The following is an 18,520-nucleotide window of genomic DNA, read 5'->3' as shown; positions in this document are numbered from 1 at the left end:
TCGCTTTGACTTGCAAGGGGACAGAGAACACCAGAATTAGGAGACCTGGGTTCTAGTCTAGCCCCAGCTCACAGCGTGGCCTTGGGTAAGTCACCTCCCCTCTCTGGATAGTCATTTCCTGTCGTGTAAAGGGGCTAGGACTTGATGCTCTCTGAGGGCCATTCCAGATGTGGCTCTTTGCGATGAAGAACCTGGATTGTTCCATAGTAGGTATGGAAGCAGTGCTTCCACCTTGAAGCCTTCCCTGGTTTCTTTTCAGCTGTAGTATTCTTTCTTTTAACCTCACAGAAGTACTTTGTTTCTCCGTGGAGGAACCCTTTCTGCCTTGTGCTGCATTTATTTCTGTGAGGGTCTTATCTCCTTTGGGCTCAGAGACTGTAAGAGCTGAAAGCTCCTTTGGAGACTTTCGGTGGCTTACCGCTTTCTGTGCGTCATAGAAGACCCCTGTGCGAATCTGGTGAAAACTGTGGCTTTTCTCCCTAGAAAGTTGCACAGTCAAAATTGTGTGCTTGGGGGCTTCCCTGGTGGCGCAGTGGTTGAGAGTCCGCCTGCCGATGCAGGGGACACGGGTTCGTGCCCCGGTCCAGGAAGATCCCACATGCCGCGGAGCGGCTAGGCCCGTGAGCCATGGCCGCTGGGCCTGCGCGTCCGGAGCCTGTGCTCCGCAACGGGAGAGGCCACAACAGTGACAGGCCCGCGTACCGCAAAAAAAAAAAAAAAAGTGTGCTCGGTTTAGGGGCTCACAGACCTCCTGAAGCCCACCTGTGACTCCTGTTACAAACCCCTTACCTATGGCAGATAGGAGAGCTTAGACCAGAGAGGGCTGGGACAGTGCCCAAGGGCTCAGCTCACTGTTGGAGGAGCTGGTGTCAGAACCCGGGGCCTTTCATTCAACTGAGCCCCCCCTTCCTTGAGGACAGGACCATGTAGACCTTACCGCTCTCACCCGGGTGCGTCGCCTGGGGCCTTGTGCGTGAGCATAGTGGGGCAGCAGAGTGAGAGCGAGAGGGGAGGCATGGCTGCGCAGGGCAGGGCGGGCAGTCAGGGAGTCTAGGCCTCCTGGAGAGGCTCCCTGCTTACCAGTCCTGTGTTCCCTGCAGACCGACAAGGAGCAGCTGACAGCAGAGGCCAAGGAGCTGCGCCAGAAGGTCAAATACCTACAGGATCAGCTGAGCCCGCTCACCCGGCAGCGGGAGTACCAGGAAAAGGAGATTCAGCGGCTCAACAAGGTGGGCGCATCAGCTATGATCCGTTGGGCGGACAGGGCTTCCCTGAGCCAGCCGCAGTGCCCACCCTGTGGTCGGTGCCTCAGACCCTCAGCTCAGGAGGGGCAACTCCTGGGTCAGGGTGAAGGCGCTGAGGCTCTCGGAGCTGCCCCGTGATTTCCGCCACCTCTGCCTTCCCCTCCCCGCACGCTGAGTGCCAGGCTGGGACGACTCCATGCTTGCTCCCCTGCAGGCCCTTGGACGTGCTGGTCGCTCACACAGTGCCACCCCCTCATCGTTCAGGTTTAGCTTTAACACTGCCTCCTCATTGAGGCCTTCCCAACCCAAGTCTCCTTTGAGCTCCCTATTCTGTGTGTCTAAAGTACCGGCAGCTTCTTTCACACCCCTTCTGGCATTTTCTTGTGATTACTTATCGATGACCTGTCTTCCCATCTGACTGTGGGAGGTGTGCGTCTTCACCAGAGTACGTATCCCCCAGCACCTGGCGCCAAGCCCGTACGTGCTCAGGAAAAACTCACTGAAGGGAATGGATGGTCGCTGGCCTGAGGTTCCTGCCCTCGAGAAGGGGGATCCAGGGAGATATGGGGCTCGGGGTGGGGGTGGGAGAGCGCAGGTTAAACGGGAACGCTTTGCTCTGAGCCAAGGTGAGAGGCAGTGGGCCGGGTTGGGCTGGGGGCTGTTTCTGGTCCCAGGTTATAGCCCCTGCCCACCTTCCAGTGCAGGGGCTCAAGGAACAAGCTGACAGGAGGGGCTTTGAAAGGAAACTTTCTCCTAAGGCTCAGCTTTTCCTGCTGTGGAGCCTGTGCTCAGCGTTTCCTCCCGTCCTGTCTGTCTGCCTTTCCCTTCTGCCTGCTTTTCCTGCTCACAGCGGGCTCTGCTGTGAGTTTGCATTCACTAGGCCCCGGGGGTGACCTTTTCTGTTTGGTTTTGGTGTTTGGTAAGCGCTGATGATGCTGAGTGTGGGGCCCTGGGACCTGTTCTCAGGGAAAAGAGTGATCTGTCCTGAGCTGGGGGAATTGGGGGTCTAAATCCAGGCAGAATGTTGTACACGCTGCTGGTTGTAGGGATGACTCAGACAGGGTCGCTGCCCTCCAGGTTTCTGTGGCATAGCTGGGGACAGACACTGGTAGGGATGATTAACGCAAGGCTCTCCCTGTCTCTGGACCTCAGCCTGCTCATCTGAAAGATGGGGCAGACGGAGGAGGAGGGTGCGGTGCAGCCATAGCCGCCCCTTGAGCATCCGGAATTTACTCTTGGCTCAGCAGTTTCCTCATGTTTCTGGGGGAGTCTTGGAGACCAAGTGGGGCCCAAGTCCAAGTTGGGGAAGGTTTCCTTTATCTCCCCAAGGTCCAGGGAGGCACTGTGAGCAGTGCTGACGCATGGCCAGCAGAGGCCCTGCTGTCCAGGGAGCTAAAGTACAGGTGGTGATGAGGATGTTCAGTCTTGAGAGGTGTTCCAAAGTTCTCAAGCAACACGTTAACAGGGTTGAAGGAGAAAATCAGTCAATGGAAAACTTTTAAGAGAATGTAAGCACACTGTTTGCGTAAGGAAAGGTATCTTGCGGACATGGTAAAATAGGGGTGCTTTTAAAATTTTCAAAATGCTATTTGGTGATGTTTCAGCCCATTTTCAGGGTTGGAAAGGTAAAATATTAATTAATTCAAAATTAAAATCCAGGCTAATCTAATACAGAAGAGCTGGGGATGGAGAGGTTGGCTTGGTGGGAATGGGTTACGGAAGCTGAAGAATCACAGGGCAGGCAGTTGTCGAGGGGACTGAAATTTCTTTCCCCAAAGGACTTAGTATTCTTTCTAGGTCTGGGTGCTAAGAATTGAGCCACTCGTCCTCAGGAAAGGAGATTTCTCCCTTCTACATAAAGACCACAGGTTAGGCTGCTGGTTAAGAGCACACGCTGGCTTTGAATCCCTGCTTTGCCACTTACTAGCTGTGTGACTTTGGACAAATCACTTCAGGTCTCTGAACCTCAGTTTTCACATCCATAAAATGGGGATGATGGTCACAATCTTTTCTTCATAGGACTGTGGCGAGGATTCAGTGAAATGATGTGTGTATAGTGTTCATAAATAAGATAGCACTTATTAAATAGTGGTGGTTATTATTATTGTTATCAGGAAAGGGGCCTTTCAAGGGGGCCTGACCCTTCCAATGAGGCCTGACTTCCAGGGCCTTTCTGCTGATGGGCCCGTCTCCTCTGTTCCTGATTCCAGGCCCTGGAGGAAGCACTGAGTATCCAGGCCTCCCCATCATCTCCAGCAGCAGCATTCGGGAACCCGGAAGGAGCTGGAGGCCTGCTAAGGAAACAGGAGCTGGTCACGCAGAATGAATTGCTGAAACAGCAGGTGAGGCTAGGGGGAAGAGGTCAGGTAGGCGGTGCCCAGTGGGAGCTGGAGCATTCCTGAGGGCCCAGGCTGGGCCTTGAACCATGTGGGAGCTGTAATCTGTCATCCACTTTCTGGCCATTGGCCAGGACCCCTGTCTGGATATAGGCTTATCCTCACTACCAGTGTATCCCTATCTAGGTCATTCCTCTACCACCATCATGGCTTAAACATTTCTGTGCCCCAGCTGTGCTATTATTTACCTAATATTTTGAAAACAAATTTTAAAATAAATTCAATAAATATATTTAAAAGGGAGCTTAAATTTCTACTATAAATGGGAAAACCTGTTTATTATTTGCCATAAATAGAAAGTAACTATAAGCAATAAATACAGTAAAAGATAAAATAGTGTGGTTGAACTCTAGCTAGACACTGTTGCCTGATGAAGACTCTGAGCTTGAGTCGTCTCTCCCTTTATTTAAGGGAAGTTAAGTACTAGAAACCTGTTAAAGACACAGTAGCATAAAATGCAGACTTTCTTCTTGAGGGACACAGAGAATTGAAAGGAAGTTGAAAAGGTTTTGGTTCTCTCACGTGTTTCTGTGGTGTTTGGTGCCATGCTTTCGATCCTTCTCAATCATTTTGAGCCTGGTCGGCTTCTCACTGATCTGCAGTAAGGATGTGAAACTGCAGAGGCAGAGACAGGGCCCCACCCCGTCCCTTCCTTGCCAGGGCACCCCAAAGCCTTGGGGGAGTTTGTAGGCCCTCTGCTCTGGGAGCCAGGAGACTGGAGCTCCAGTCCTCCACTCATATTCTTTTTCTGTGGCCTCCACCTCTCTGTGGGCCTCAGCAGAAGGAGAGGATGGGACTGGTTGATGGCTGTCAACCTGTTGTTTTCTTTTTTGGCATGGATCCTTTTTTCAAATAAAGCCCTATGTTGAAGCCCAGAATATAAGATAGACAGACCCAGAACTACTCTCTTTGAACTTGGGGGTGGGGGGCCAGAGGACAGAAGAGGCCAAGTAAGGGAGTGGGCCCAGAAGGAGGGCTTTCTCCCGCCCACCAGGCCAGGGGTACTGGAGTTTGGATTTGACCTTCTTTACAACCTCCGCATGGAACCAGGTACCAGATCCTCAGAGGTACACCTGTTCCCCTCTCCACGGGGATTTTTGAGATGCGGTGAAACCAGTTTTGATGTCTGACTCCCATCAGGAGGCCCAGGGTTCTAGGCCCGAGCAGGTCTGAGCCTCCACTCAGAACTGCCCCTCCTGCCTCATCCCTTTCTACCCACCTCCCCACCCCTTCCCACCCCTTCAGGTGAAGATTTTTGAGGAGGACTTCCAGAGGGAGCGCAGCGACCGGGAGCGCATGAATGAGGAGAAGGAAGAGCTGAAGAAGCAGGTGGAGAAACTGCAAGCCCAGGTCACCCTGTCACATGCCCAGGTGACAAGAGCTGGACCAAGGAGGGGGCAGCTGGCTGTCCTCACGGGGAGGGGGCATGGATTGGAGGGTCCCTGGTGAGACTGGATGTCAGGACACTCACTGATCCTCCTTTCAGCTCTGCTGCCACATTTCTGTGGCCCTCAGTAAGGCCCTTCCCTTCTCTGACCTGTAGCTTTGATTTTCCACAATCAGTTTTCATGCCTTAAAAGAGCAAATTTAGGAGTTAGCTCTGAACCATCCACTCTCTCCCACATTGGAACTAAAAGGTGTTAATGCGAAAGCACGGAAGCAGTGAGGCTCACGCAGCCCTCCTGACCTGCGTTCAGACCACCCCCAGTGATGGGTGAGCAGGCCTTACCTGCAGCCGGCAGCCTGGGCTGTGCTGTGTCTCACAGGGCCCTTTCCCGGGGCTGGGCCAGGCAGGGCAGCCCAGAGCGGTGCCTCACGCGTTGGCTGGTCAACCCTGCGGTTGGTTAGGCCCTGGATCCAGGCCTGGCCAGGAAACACCTAGGCTAACGGTCTTCTCTCCTTCCCTCCTTCTCTCAGCTAAAAGCCTTCAAAGATGAGGAAAGGGCGAAAGATGCCCTGAGACAGCAGAAGAGGAAAGCAAAGGTGAGGAGGCTTGAGGGAGGAAGCAGCACTGACTGCATTTTACCCCTTCAGGGTGCTGCAGTCACTGGGCGGGGGGGGGGGGGGGGGGGGGCGCAACGTTTGCTCAGGTGCCCAGCTAACTAATGAGGTAATGCGGGTGGAGCATTCATAACAGTACTTGGTACAGAATACGTGCTCAGGACACACTAACTGTTATCGTAGCTGATATTCGGTGCCCATGTACCAGTTTTCCATGCCCATGTGCCACTCTTGTCTGCATGTGCCAGCCTTCCGTGGCCACGTGCCAGTCTTTAGAGAACTGAGATTCTAAGTAGAGAACGGGAGATGGGATGGGTGTCGCTGGGACGGCCCATGCAGCCTGTCACAGGCCAGAGCCAGATGTCAGCCTTTCTTGCAGACCTCGGCAGACCGCTACCACCTGGAGCCCCACCTGGAGCATCTCTACGGGGCCTACCCCTACGCCTACCCGCCCGTGCCCCCCGTTGTGCCGCACCGTGGCTTTGAGGACTGGTCCCAGATCCGCTACCCGCCTCCCCCCACGGCCATGGAGCACCCACCCCAGCTTCCCAACTCGCGCCTCTTCCACCTGGTGAGTCTGTGCCCCTCTTTCACTCCAGGACACACACACAGGCCACCCAGACACATTCCAGAGGGCAAGGTCAAGTGAGGGAGTCAGAAGCTGCATCCTCGGCCCCTTCTGAACAGCACTGTGGTGTGCGGCCTGCTGTCGCAGGGGCAGGACCTTCCAGCCCAGGGCTGCTCAGGGTCACTGGTGTAGGACAGAAAAGGCCAAGTAAGGGAGTGGGCCCAGAAGGAGGGCTTTCTCCCGCCCACCAGGCCAGGGGTACTGGAGTTTGGGTTTGACCTTCTTTATAACCTCCGCATGGAACCAGGTACCAGATCCTCACCATGCATTCTCTCCCTTTGCTTTTCTTTCTCTTTTCCCTTTTCAGTTTCCTTTCCTTTTCTCTTTTCTTCCATTTTTTTGGCTGCTTTTTTCTTCTCTTGCTCATCATTCTGTCTCTGAAGAGCTGCTGTCACCTGTCCCATCCTCTGCAGTGCCTCTGCCACAGCCCCCTCAGGCACCCCCGCTCTCACCTGGTGACAGCTGCCTTCCATCCAGCTTCTCCCCCATGACCGTCCCTTACATGCATCTTTGAACACTGGAGTGTACTGCGGGGCTTAAGAGATTAGCTCCAGGATTATAGAGACCTGGACTCAAATCAAAGCTTGGCCACTTGCCTAACTGGACGACCTTCAACAAGTTGCTTAACCCATCTGAGCCTCAGTTTGCTAACCTGTAAAATGGGGGTGGCAACCTGGGTAGTTGTAAGGATTCAGTTATACTCGATTCATATGAACTTAGTACTATTCCGGCACACTATCTGCTACTGTGATTTTCAAGTATGGTAATTGCTTACTAAGCACCATTGTTGTTGCAGCCAGAATACACCTGGCGGCTGCCCTGTGGAGGGATACACAATCAGAGCTCCCAAGTGATGGGCTCACCCACGGCCAGGCCTACGGAACCAGGTGAGCATGATCCCCTGGTAAGGGGCCTTGTCTTCCATGGGGGGAGATAACTTCTTATCTGCCAGTATCACCCCCGTTTGGGGACGACGATGTTGCTACCTTCTGATCTAGGTGGAGGAGGAGGCCCAGCTTTCAGAAATAGTGTTGAGAAGAAAGGGATGGTGACTGCATCATGAGGGGGTTGAAACCATTCCTTCCTTCATTACGGTTCAGGGTCTAAATGCTGTGTGCTGTACGAGGTTCTGGGGAAGCTCGGATATGGTCCCAGCCCTTATGGCCTTACTGTCTAGTGAGGCGGGCAGAAATGAATGGTTAAAATCACACCAATGGGCATACAGCTACACTCAAGTGCCCTGAAGGAAGAAGAGCAGGTTTCTATGAGAGCAGACAGCAGAGGGACCTGACCCAGCCTGGGGGCCATGGTGTTTGAGTTGAGACCCTCAGAATGAGTGGCATTAACGAGGTAAAGAGGCAGAAGCCAAGGGTGTTCTTGCAGAGAAAGGACAAATGCAAAGGCCTTGCTGGGAGGGGATGAAGAACTGTGGCCAACCTGAGGATTGAGAGAAGGCCGGCGTGGCTGGAGCCAGGAACAAGGTGGGGAGGGGGGGGATGGGCAAGGCAAGGTCAGGGAGGTTGGCGGGTCCTGGCCGAGAGGGCCTTGCAGGCCACGGCAGGAGGGCTGGTCTTTATCCTACGGATGATGTGCAGTCCTTGGACATTTTAAAATCAGAGTGGCATGGGAATACCCTGGCAGTCCAGTGGTTAGGACTCTGTGCTTCCACTGCAGGGGGCCCAGGTTCGATCCCTGGTCGGGGAACTAAGATCCCACAAGCCCTGCCGTGCGACCAAAAAAATAAAAAAATAAAAAATAAAATAAAATCAGAGCGGCATGAGAGATTAGATTTGCATTTTGTAAAGCTCCCTCTGGCCACGGTGTCCACCATAAACAGTTGGGGACTGGAGGTCTGTTCGCTAGTCACAGGAGCACCCTGGGCCCTTGGTCACTCCCTCACTTTCTGCGAGGCTCTCATGGGGCAGAAGACACTGCCTTGCCTGTGGGGCTTCTGGGAGCAGAATTGCAACTAAGGGGAGCAATAGAGAGGCCAAGTCCATCTCAGCAGGAAGAGGAGTTTTCTAAGGGTCGCAGCTGTGCCAGGAGGTCGAGTGCCCCTCTGCAGAAGGAGTGGGAGCAGAGACTACAGGGGGACTTAGAGGGCTGTGGTGTGGAGGATCTCGTGGTTGGAAGGAGGAGGTATTGGGCTGGTCATTTTCTGATGTTTCCCTGCGGAGCCCTAGAGGTTCTCTGGAGCCCCTCGGAACCTGCTTTGATGAGGGCAGAGGGTGGCCAAGTGGGCAGGACTGTCCCCTCCCCCAGAACTACTCCATTTCTGGGGTCTGAAACCAGACTGACTTAGGTGCCAGCACCTCCTAGACCTGGGACTTTGAGCAAGTTTTTAAAAACCTCTCTGTGCCCCAGTTCCCTCCCCCGCACCCCATAAAGGGATAATAATGTGTCTGCTTCATAGGGCTGGGCAAGGACTGAATGACAGATATCCCTAAGGCACTTAGCCCAGGGCCTGGCACTTGGTGATACCCAACAACCCTCACTGGTCTCTTTCCACTCTTACTATATTGGTTTCCATAGGACTTTGAAACCTGCTGTACCACCTCATCTTCAAATCCTCAAAATTTTTGTTTATTTAGAGCCCACCAAAAATGACCGTGAGGGACCTCAGTGAGACCAGTCCCTTGGCTCCACCTTCGTCTTGCAGAGCCAGCTGACTTCAGCTTACTGGAAAACTAGAGGCCACGGGCTCTCCGAGCCTCAGCCACTCGGGAGGCGGAGATGGATGGCCAGCTTGAGCCCTGGCCCCAACCTGAACTGTTTAGAGACTGGGGAGGCTCCATCCAGAAGGCGTCCGTCTGGGCCTTTCCTTTGGCGTGACTGGGAAGAACTCACTACTCTGCCACTGGCTGGAGAGAGGTGTCATCCGGCCTTGACCTACCATCCTCTGCAGAAACTGCTGGCAGATGTTAATCTCAAGTGGGGTGCAGTCAAGGCCCCTTCCTTTCACAACTTCCCCAGAAGTGGTTCAGCAGCCCCTCTGGGGACCACATTCAGTTCATGTGTGTGTTTAGTTTTTGCTTCAAGCTCTGCGGTAGCAGGACCTGCCCCATGCACATCCCCTCCCGCTCTGAGGAGCTGCGGGAAGAACGGGTTTTCCTCTGGGAGCAGAAGAGACAGGATGCTCTACTCCTGGGCCCTCCACTTCCGCCCACGGCAGCCTTGCCAGCACCACTGCAGCCTGGGATGAAGCCCATGCCAGCCACATCGGCTGAGGGGCCCCAGCCTGAAGCTGCCAGGCCCTCAGCTGGAGGCCTGTGGTGCTGGAGGCCCGGTTTGGGGTGGCTGTTGATCCCCGGGCAGCTGTTTGCACGAATCTTGGACATAAATCCAAGTTGAAGATTAACATTTTGTGACTGGTATTCTTTTATGCCCTGATTAATGTTCCCCTCCTAGTCAACCAGCGTGCTGCTTTCCTGGCCCCCTCCCTCCGTACCCCATTCCTCCCAGACACCCCCAGGAGCATCACCGTTACTCTTGGCAGATATCCCCTGGGGCCCTGCTCAGAGCCTCCGTGAGGGTCATCCAGGGGCTGGGGGTCAAGCAACCTGGGTTTACATTCTAGTCCTGCCCCTCACTTGTCAGGAGACATTGGGCAAGGCCTGGACCTCCTGCGAGCCTGTTTCTTCATCTGTCAAATGAACACCTCACCCGAGCCCTAGCTGCCGTGGAGAACTGTGGGATGAGAGTAGATGTGAGCTGGTTTTATAAACTCCAAATGCCGAGTGAGGAAGCAGAGTGGGCCTAGGTGGAAACCAAAAAGCAAGGGCCCAAAGGTCTCCCTTCATTCCTTTTCTCTTCCCCTTCCTCTTCTCCCTTCCCGCCGGCGAGGGTGGCCCCATTGAGGAAGCATCACAGTAGGCTCAGCTGCTGCAGAAAGGCCTTTACTAGGCAGACAGGGGTGAGCCTAATGCCAGTGGGTCGGGGTGTAGGCAGACAGGGGTGAGTCTAATGCCAGTGGGTCGGGGTGAGAGGAGAGGGCACATCCCTCAAAGGAGCGGGGGTGGCATCACTGCCTGGGGGTCTCAGCCTGAATGCACTAAGGGCTGGCCCTTCAGACAGGCTCAAGGGAGGTCCGCCCACAAGGGCTTTGGGCCCCTCCTTCATGGAGATGCCACCCCTGACACAGGGAACGTGGCCCTTGCTCTCACATCTGCCTTGGCTACTCTCAGGGAACACTGCGGGGCGGGGTAGGGGGCTTGGCAGGGCCCTCAGGAAGGAGGGAGGCTGTGTGATGGAGAGGACGGAGGTCGGGCAGTGTGACAGCCCCAGAAACTTCTGGGCACTTCAGGGGTGGTGTTTGGAGGCAGTGGGAGGTACCAGCTCCAAGGGTTGAGGTCCAGGTTAGAGCAGAACGGTTGAATCTAGAGCTGGTTTTTTTCTTTGGGTTCAGAAGGAAGTGAATTGTCATTGGAACAGAGAACTGGAAAGAGGGGAGTTACTCTCTGGCACTCTCCACGGCACACAGCTGTCGTCACACACACGGTACCCGTTCCTGGGTATTCATGCAGGTCAGCCCATGTGACCGTACACTTAAGTGTGTGCACGTGCCTGGTCACACACAGCTGTAGGCATGCGTGCAGACACCCACGTGCACAGCAGTACAGACACAATTGTATGCACACGTTCATGTCAAGCTGAGGCCTTGCGTAATCATAAGGGGTCTAGCGTGGGAGTATGGTGTGGGTGGAGAAATGGATTCCTTCCTGAACAGAGTCCTCCCCAGCCCCTGCGTGGTGGACGTGGGGTGGGGTGGGCCTCAGTTACTTCCCCCTGGCCTCCAGGGTGGCCCGGCGCCGCATGTAGGTCAGGATGTCCATCTTGACAGTGTTGACCGTGGTGCGGTGGTGCCAGCGCATGATGGGAACACCGTCTGGCCCCACCAGGAACTTCTCAAAGTTCCAGCGGATGTCATGGACCTTCATGGGATCCCAGAAGAGGCGGTCCGGGGAGCCCAGCAGCTCTGAGGTAGGAGGACAGGAGTTCTGGAGCAGAGATGAGAATAGAGTCAACCCTGCTTGGGACCCCTCCCACCCTCTTATCCCGCCTCCTTCCCAGGGCTTCTTGGAGGAAGGAGAATAGCCTGGCACTGAGAAAAGAGCACCAGTTTGGGAGTTAGAAAACTGAATCCCAGAACCAGTTTTGGCTCTAGCAGATTGTGAGACCCTAATCTTGTCCCTTCTGGGGCCCATCTGTAAAATGGGCTGATGAGACCCTAGGGTTTGCAAAGCCCTCTAGTTGGAATAATAACCAGATGCCAAGAAATTCCCCAAGAGCGCAGGCGCAGAGGAGGGTTGCACAGGCCTTGTCTTTATGTGGGCTGGAGACAGGAGCGGCTGCAGCCTGGTCCAGAGCCAGCATCAGCTGGGCAGAGAGGCTCTGATAGAGGTGGCTGTGTACTCACCTTCAGGAATGTGTAGAACTTCTGTTCTTTCTCCCCGTTCACATCCCCTTTCTCAAAGAGCTGGAAATTGGGGACGAAGCCCCCACCTGGTCGGACATACCTAAGAGCAATGTTTTTATGTAGGTCCCAGGGAAATGGGCACAGGGCTCAGAAATGAGAGGCAGGGACAGAACAGGGGAGGGGGTGTTGGGAGTCTGGATGTTATTCTACGGTGGGCAGTGGGAGCCAGTGAATATTGAATGGGCACAGGCATAATGTGGGTCTACAGTCTTTTTCCAGTTTGGTACCTTCTCAATAACCCCTGCCCTCCACCTGTACTCCCCTTCCCCCTCCCCGGTCATGCGCTCACAACCATCGTCCTTGTCTCTGTCCCTCTCCTGGCCCCTCTTCCACTCGTTCCACTAAACAGGGTTCCTGGAAGGGGAGAGTAGTTCTTGGAGGCTGATAAATACCCATCATGAGCAGGGGCGGCTGCAAGAGATGCCTGGAGGCTAGGCTGGGGCGCTTTCTCAGGACACTGAGTGAGCACTCACTTGAGAGTGGGTAGGATCTCCGAGTTCATTCCTGGTTCCTGTTTTCCGAATTGGTTGCAGGGGAAGCCCAGAATGACCAGACCAAATGGTGCAAGTTCTTCCTGTAGTGCATTCAGTTCTGGGCCAGGGAGAGAGAGAGAGAAGAGACTGGGCTAGCCCGAGGAGGAGCCCTCCCGCCTGTGTACCACTCCACCCGCTCACCCACTGTACAGCTGAAATCACTGAGGCCTGACAGGGGAAGGGACTTGCCCAAGATCATCCGCTGAGTGCGGCAATGCTGGGATGCAAGTCCCATGCTATGGATTCCAATCTGGATAGGTTGGAGGTTTGGGGAAAAAGAGAGCAATATGGTTCATCCAATGAGTCATCAGTCACCCACTGCCCAGGTCCAATGATTCCCAGGCAGGACATTCTAGGTCAGGTTGCCCATGCCTCCTTCTCACACCCCACCCCAGCCCCCAAAGCATTTTCTTGTGGGTGCTGTCAGATGCCTTTCGCCTGCCTGTTCCTTCAGGCTCTTGACTCTGACCCAGCTAAGGAGAAAGAAGTGAGGATACAAGGGATCGTGAAACCTGGGTGCAACACCTGGTCCTGTCACTAACACCCGTACTCTGGGGACTCAGGCCAGTTGCCTGCTTTCCAGGGGCCGAGAGAAGCACTAAGGCAGATGGGGCTGAGGACAGGTGGGGGATTCTCAGCAAGACAAAGCTATTATTTCTTACTCCAATGAAAGGACACTCCAGGCACAAACCCAATCTCCTCCCTCCTCCTGCTTTTAGAGCAATTGAGGTGCCCAGGGATGAAGGATAACTGAGAATCTTCCAGAACACATTTGAAGGTGATCAGACCTCAGGCTTATATAATCATTTTCAAAGAACCATGGAACACAGTAGGATTAAGATAAGGAGTTTGGAATCTCATGATCACCGTCGCCCCTTCCCCCTTGCACGGGGAAGGCTCCTGTGATTGGAATGTGCCCAACTGGCAGAAACAGCCCCAAATAAAGCAGGGGAAGAGGGATGGGCTCTTACCAAGGTACTGGCTCGTCAGGCCTCAGTAGCTGGCCACGTTGACAAAGAGGAGGTATTTGCCAGCGTACTGCTTGAAGGGGATGTACTCCTGCCCGTCAATGGCGAGGGCTCCGTACTCATAGATGCTGCTGCCCACCCCAGCATGGCAGTCCATCTGGAAGAGAAGACCAGTGCCGGGGAGCGGTTAGAGCTGGAAGGGAACTTGGACTCCACCATTTGCAAGATAACAGGGAGGAGGTGGAACTGATCTGCCCAAGTGGTCTTGACTTGCCCAAGACCACTCCAAGAATTAGAACCAGACTAGAAGTGAGGTCTCCTAATTCCTTGCACAAGACAATAATTTTGAAAGTGCTTCATGAGCTGGTGGGTGCTGTGGAGACTTGGAGAAATACTTACTTTGGTCATTACTTCTGCATCACGTGTCAATTTATAAACAGTCACTGGGCAGGCTCTGAGGGAGACTCCCCCCAGTGCTGGTGTTATGTTATTGGATGGGCTGGTGGAGATGGGGAGGCTATTGCAATAATGCAGGCAAGTGGTGGTGAGAGCCTGAACTAGACCATCGTGAAGGACGAGCTGAACAGAAATGAGGAGGCAGCAGTATGGACAGTGGTGATTCAGAGGTTCCCAATCTGGGGGACTGGAAAACTGAGGCTGTTAGAAAATAGGGAAGTAGGATAGTAGCCAGGAATGGGGCAAGGCCTGCCATGAGGATTAAATGGGATGGTCAGGGTAATGCCCCACTGCCTGGCATAGATTCAGTGTTCCCTGGGGGCGAGCAGCTGTGACGATGACCATTATACCTTCCTCTGCCCAGGCTGTTCCACGGTCAGCCTCCAGAACTAGTAGAGAGAACATTAAATGGGCTGCAAGCTGGGGAGCCTGGATTCCATGACCAACTCCGCCACTAACTCCCCGTGTGGTCTCGGACTAGCCCTTTCTCTTCTGTGGGCCTCAGTTTCCTCATTTATAAAATGAGAACCTTGAACTTGATCAGCTGTTCTCAACCACCATGGCTTGACAGCGTCACTCTCAGGGGAAGAGGGGGGAATGGATTACTGCCGGCAAGCGAGATGCTCCATTTACCCCACTCTGCCCCATCTCATCTCTGCCAATTTTTGGTACAGACTACAAAAATCTGGGTCTACTCTTGAAAGAGTGTCATGGCATCACTACCATAATTAGCAGCTGGGCAGGTAGTCCTAGCCTGGACATCTGAGAAGAGGTGAGAAGACAATAAACAAATCGAATGCAAACTAGCATTATAGACCAGAGAGACAGAGCCAGGTGGTTGGAGTTAGAGAAGCAAATTCACGCCCTCTCTTCCCACCAATCCTGGAAGACTTGCTGTTGCAGCCAGTTACACCTCTGCCCAACTGCGTGAAGAGAGCCATCTGGGCTGGCAAGGCGTGGCCCCAGCAGGGTGTAAAAAAGCAGGCTCTGTCTTGAAGACTCCGTAGCCTGCTGAACCAGGGGAGCCGGAACTCCCTTCACGCGGCCATTCCCTGACAGCTGCAAGCTCTCTTCTTGGCTCCAGTACGAATTCCCTGCTACACGTGAGTCTAATATTCCATGCCCCGTGACTTCTAGTGGCTGCTGGAGGCCGGCCTGAGACCTAAGCTTGACGTTCCTTCAGCCCCTGGGCTTCGTGGGCCCCAGCTGGGGTCAGCTCCACCTCAAATACAAACAGCCAGGGCACAACAACCACGCCCTAGCTGGCCACAGAGGTCTAGCAGCCAGAAGGAAAGGCCTCCCGCCTGCCTCTCTACTCCACCCCGGTCTGAAAACAAACTGTGAAATGGGGAGAAAAACAGCCAAGAGGTTGTCTAAATAATGGAAGCTTGTAAACAGCGGGAGGATCAGCTTCTGAAACCAGTTTCAGGGTGGGAATCTCCTCTCATTAGATTTGAGTCTTTGCTGGCTGTGTGGCCCTGGGCAAGTCACATTCAGTCTGAGCCTCCATCTGCTGACGGGAGAGGATAATACCACCTGCCTCCCAAAATGGCTGCGAGAATTTACTAGCAGGTCAAAACTGTCTTGCAAGCCTCTTAGAGAGAAATCTGTACCTGCCCCCTGCCCCACCCACCCATCAAGGGATAGGGTAAAGGGTGCTGACGTTCCTACCTTATTGTGAAGAGGGCTTTGATGTTCCCCAGCCAGTATGAAGAAGATGATGCACTGGGCAGGGTGTTTATAGGAGAAGGGATGTGTGACAAAGCCTCCATCCTTTCTACTGGGCCAGTGAAGCCAGTGCTGTGAGTTCCGACCGAGAGGGGTCAGAGAGCGCCTATGGTGGGGGAAGCCATGGCCTGCATTCACCACTGAGCACACGTCCAGTCCTTACGGAAGCCCCCTCCCCTTTTCTGGGCCCATGGAGTCCCAGAACCCTGCACCTTAACCCGGATGTCGGAGGAGCTGTGGGTTGAGTGGGGGAGAGGGAGTGAGGGTGCCTCTATCCTCCCACAATTGCACAAGACAGGAGAGTTTCGATGGCTTGAGAGTTGGAGGGGGGACCCCGCCAGGACCCTAGCTGGCTTGGGTTGCTGGTCCTGTGTCTTTCTCCTCACCCATCTGCCCACTCCCATCAGTGTGAAAGTGTGAGAGGAGAGCTGGACTGGGGGCAGGAGACCTGAGTTCTGGGCCTGGCTGGGCCTCTGATTCTGTGTGAGGACTCCTGTCCCTTCTCTGGGGCTCTGGCTCCACAGCTGTGAGGTGGGGTCAGATTCAGTGCTGTCTTGAGGGCTCTTCAGCCCTGACTGTCAGCCGGTGGTTCCATGATTCTCTCTGCCTGGTTTAGTCACCTAGAAACCAGCGGTTACTAGGATCCCACGCACGTCAGCGGTTGTTATTCTCTCTAGTCTCTGCAAAGTCCTTTTGTAGAGGAAGGACAGGGAGGCTGGGCAGTCTTAAACCGGACTGGAGAGGGGACACGGCAAGGAAAGGAGGATTCCCTCTGTTACCCAGCCCCTCCCTTTGAATTGGGAGGAGGCAAACATCCCTTTGGGGCTCTCATCCTTTGTCCATCCCATTCTCCACCTGCCCCTTGCCCCATTGCTTGGCCCTGGAGTTGGGGTAGGATAAGTGGTTGAGTCCTAGAACCAAGGGCTATGACATTTCAGCTCTCTCAGGACCTGGAGGAGAAATAGGCATGCCCAGACTGTCATTAGCTAGCAAGTCCTAGCTGGTTGTATCTGATATGATCACACCTCACCCTAAGACTTTTCTAGACCATACCCATCCTGTTTTCTCTGAATCCATCTACTCCCCAGAGTTCTACAGAGAACACATGGCTATGATGAGTTATCCATGGGATCCATGTTCTTACCTCCAGCCTTCTTGAAGCAGGGCCCATCTTCCCTTCTCTGCTTCTCCCCACACTGAGGTTATAGGACTCCAAGATACTGCCCTACACATGGTCTACCCTCACTTCTACTCCACACCCCAATATTGAAATTCAGTACCATCCCTGCCCTGGAAAACACCTTCTGAGCTGGAGATTATGAACAGGACTGGATACAAAGCCAGAGGCTTAGAGGAAGTGGCCCCATAACCATCCAGTCTCAAGGCTGACTCCAAGCAGGAGCAGACTGATTGGCATTTAGGCTGAGGACAGGACAGGGGATAGAAACAGACGGAAGAAACCTTGTGTTTGGAATGGGCTTCCTGAACAGTAGATACGATTTTGGAAACAGAATCATGGAGTCATAAGATCTTAGAATTAAGATCTGGAAGATTTGAGAAACACAGCAAGTGCAAAGCTTCTTCTTCAGCTTATACAAGTGGGGTGTGTGTGTGTGTGTGTGTGTGTGTGTGTGTGTGTGTGTGTGTGTGTGTGTGTGTGTGTGTGTGTGTACTGGGATGCTGGAGACATAAATCTCTCTCTTTGGGTCTATGCCTGGCTTCTGCCTCCCCACCCTGGGGAAGAGGAGAGGTCTACAGCGCCCACTTTGGCATATACTGTCCAAAGAGATAAGCATGTGTGGTCACCCCTGCTCCCGGCCTCAGCATCTCCACTCTAGCTAAGGGCCACACACTCTGCTGGGGATAGACTGAGGCTCAGGAGAATTCTGCCTCTCCTATCGAGCTGGCAGTCCCCAGCTTTCTCCAACTACTAGGTTTGCTCAGGCCAAGATGGGCAGTGGGTGGTGAGTAGTGAGGCTGCCCTCAAACAGGAGACACTTCAGAGAACAGCGTGTGGATTTTGCAGCTTCTCCAAGCAGCCCCTCTGAAATCATCAGCCTCATTGTGCCCTGTCCTCCCACCTGCTACAGGTGGAGAAACTGATGTCCACAAAGGAAAAGCGAATCTAGTCAGCATCCTGGGCATTCTGTGCTGCCAGCTCAGAGCTCCTTCTGTCACAGACCTCTGCGTCTTCTACCAGTATCCCAGAATTCTACCTGCGTTTATGCTTGGGCTAGACGGGGACCACACAGCCGCGTGTTCCTTCCCTTTCACCTTGCCAGCCATTCTCCCTGGGAACCTCTGCAGCCAACCCAGACCCTGAGTCTCCAGGCCATTTTCTGTGCCCCCCACCCCCTTCAGGCCCCACTGGAGGGGAACATCTCAGAAACAGACCGTGGCTTGGAGGTAGCAAGGCGACCCGCAGGTAGCCGTGGGTTTGAAAGTGTGGACCGGGAGAGAAGACCCTTCCTCCCTCATTCATTCTGCCCACCCGGGGCATCCAGGTCTCCAACAGATGGAACCGCGAAGAGTCTGACGACGGTCTGGGTATGCTGAAGAGGGAGGCAAAGGGAGCTAGGGCGTCTCTCGCACCTAGGTGTCACCCTACTGGTGGGGAGCCCGGGAAGAAGGGTGCCTCACCACCGAGAGATGGACACCTGCGGACCACGTTCGATCCCCCGGCCACCCATCCCCGAGGCTCACTCACCATCGACTTCTCCTGTCCTCGGCTCGGCGGAACGAAGCCGGCCAGGAGCAGGGAGAGAAGGCAGGATGCCCGGAAGAGCCGGGCCATGGTGGGCGGGGGCCGCGTCTCGGACTCGCCGGAGACACTGTCTGATCCCGGGCCACAGTCCGTCTGAGGTGTCGTCCGCTCTCATCCACCTTTCAAGCCCTCAGCGATGACCAATCCGCGGCCGGGCCGGAGTCCTTGTAGCCAATCGCAGGGCGTCTGGCATTTCAGGGGCGGACACAACTTACCCTCCGCTTCTCCCCTCCCCAGGCCCTGGGCGACAGTGACATAAGCAAGTCTGAACAGAGAGATGGGAGCCAGTTCCTTGTGAACCCGTGAGGCGGGACCCTCTTCTTCTT

General features: G+C 54.3%; 2 protein-coding genes across 5 annotated transcripts in view; one reads left to right on the top strand and one right to left on the bottom strand.

Moving 5' to 3' along the window:
• The window catches only part of TNIP1 (TNFAIP3 interacting protein 1), a 46,167-nt gene extending 36,540 nt beyond the window's left edge, over positions 1–9,627 (top strand). For 3 of the 4 annotated variants that reach the window (XM_030834132.2, XM_030834129.2, XM_030834127.2), the window contains 7 exons: positions 1,101–1,229; positions 3,455–3,586; positions 4,886–5,011; positions 5,558–5,623; positions 6,021–6,212; positions 7,066–7,156; positions 8,861–9,627. In XM_030834132.2, coding sequence (XP_030689992.1) covers positions 1,101–1,229; positions 3,455–3,586; positions 4,886–5,011; positions 5,558–5,623; positions 6,021–6,212; positions 7,066–7,156; positions 8,861–8,895 — 771 coding nt within the window. In that variant the 3' untranslated portion in view covers positions 8,896–9,627. The remainder of the gene's footprint in view (positions 1–1,100; positions 1,230–3,454; positions 3,587–4,885; positions 5,012–5,557; positions 5,624–6,020; positions 6,213–7,065; positions 7,157–8,860) is intronic. The other variant, XM_030834128.2, reaches the window with a different exon arrangement.
• Positions 9,628–10,154: 527 nt separating this feature from the next.
• GPX3 (glutathione peroxidase 3) lies at positions 10,155–18,299 on the bottom strand. The gene is made up of 5 exons (XM_030834159.3): positions 18,138–18,299; positions 13,250–13,403; positions 12,219–12,336; positions 11,686–11,785; positions 10,155–11,266 (listed from the first exon to the last, which is right to left on the bottom strand). The coding sequence occupies exons 1-5, from the start codon at positions 18,222–18,224 to the stop codon at positions 11,045–11,047; spliced, it is 681 nt and encodes a 226-aa protein (XP_030690019.1). The 5' UTR covers positions 18,225–18,299; the 3' UTR covers positions 10,155–11,044.
• Positions 18,300–18,520: the final 221 nt, after the last annotated feature.

Source organism: Globicephala melas, chromosome 3 (assembly GCF_963455315.2).
Source record: "Globicephala melas chromosome 3, mGloMel1.2, whole genome shotgun sequence".
NCBI lineage: Eukaryota > Metazoa > Chordata > Mammalia > Artiodactyla > Delphinidae > Globicephala > Globicephala melas.
This window is presented reverse-complemented; position numbering and strand designations above follow the sequence as displayed.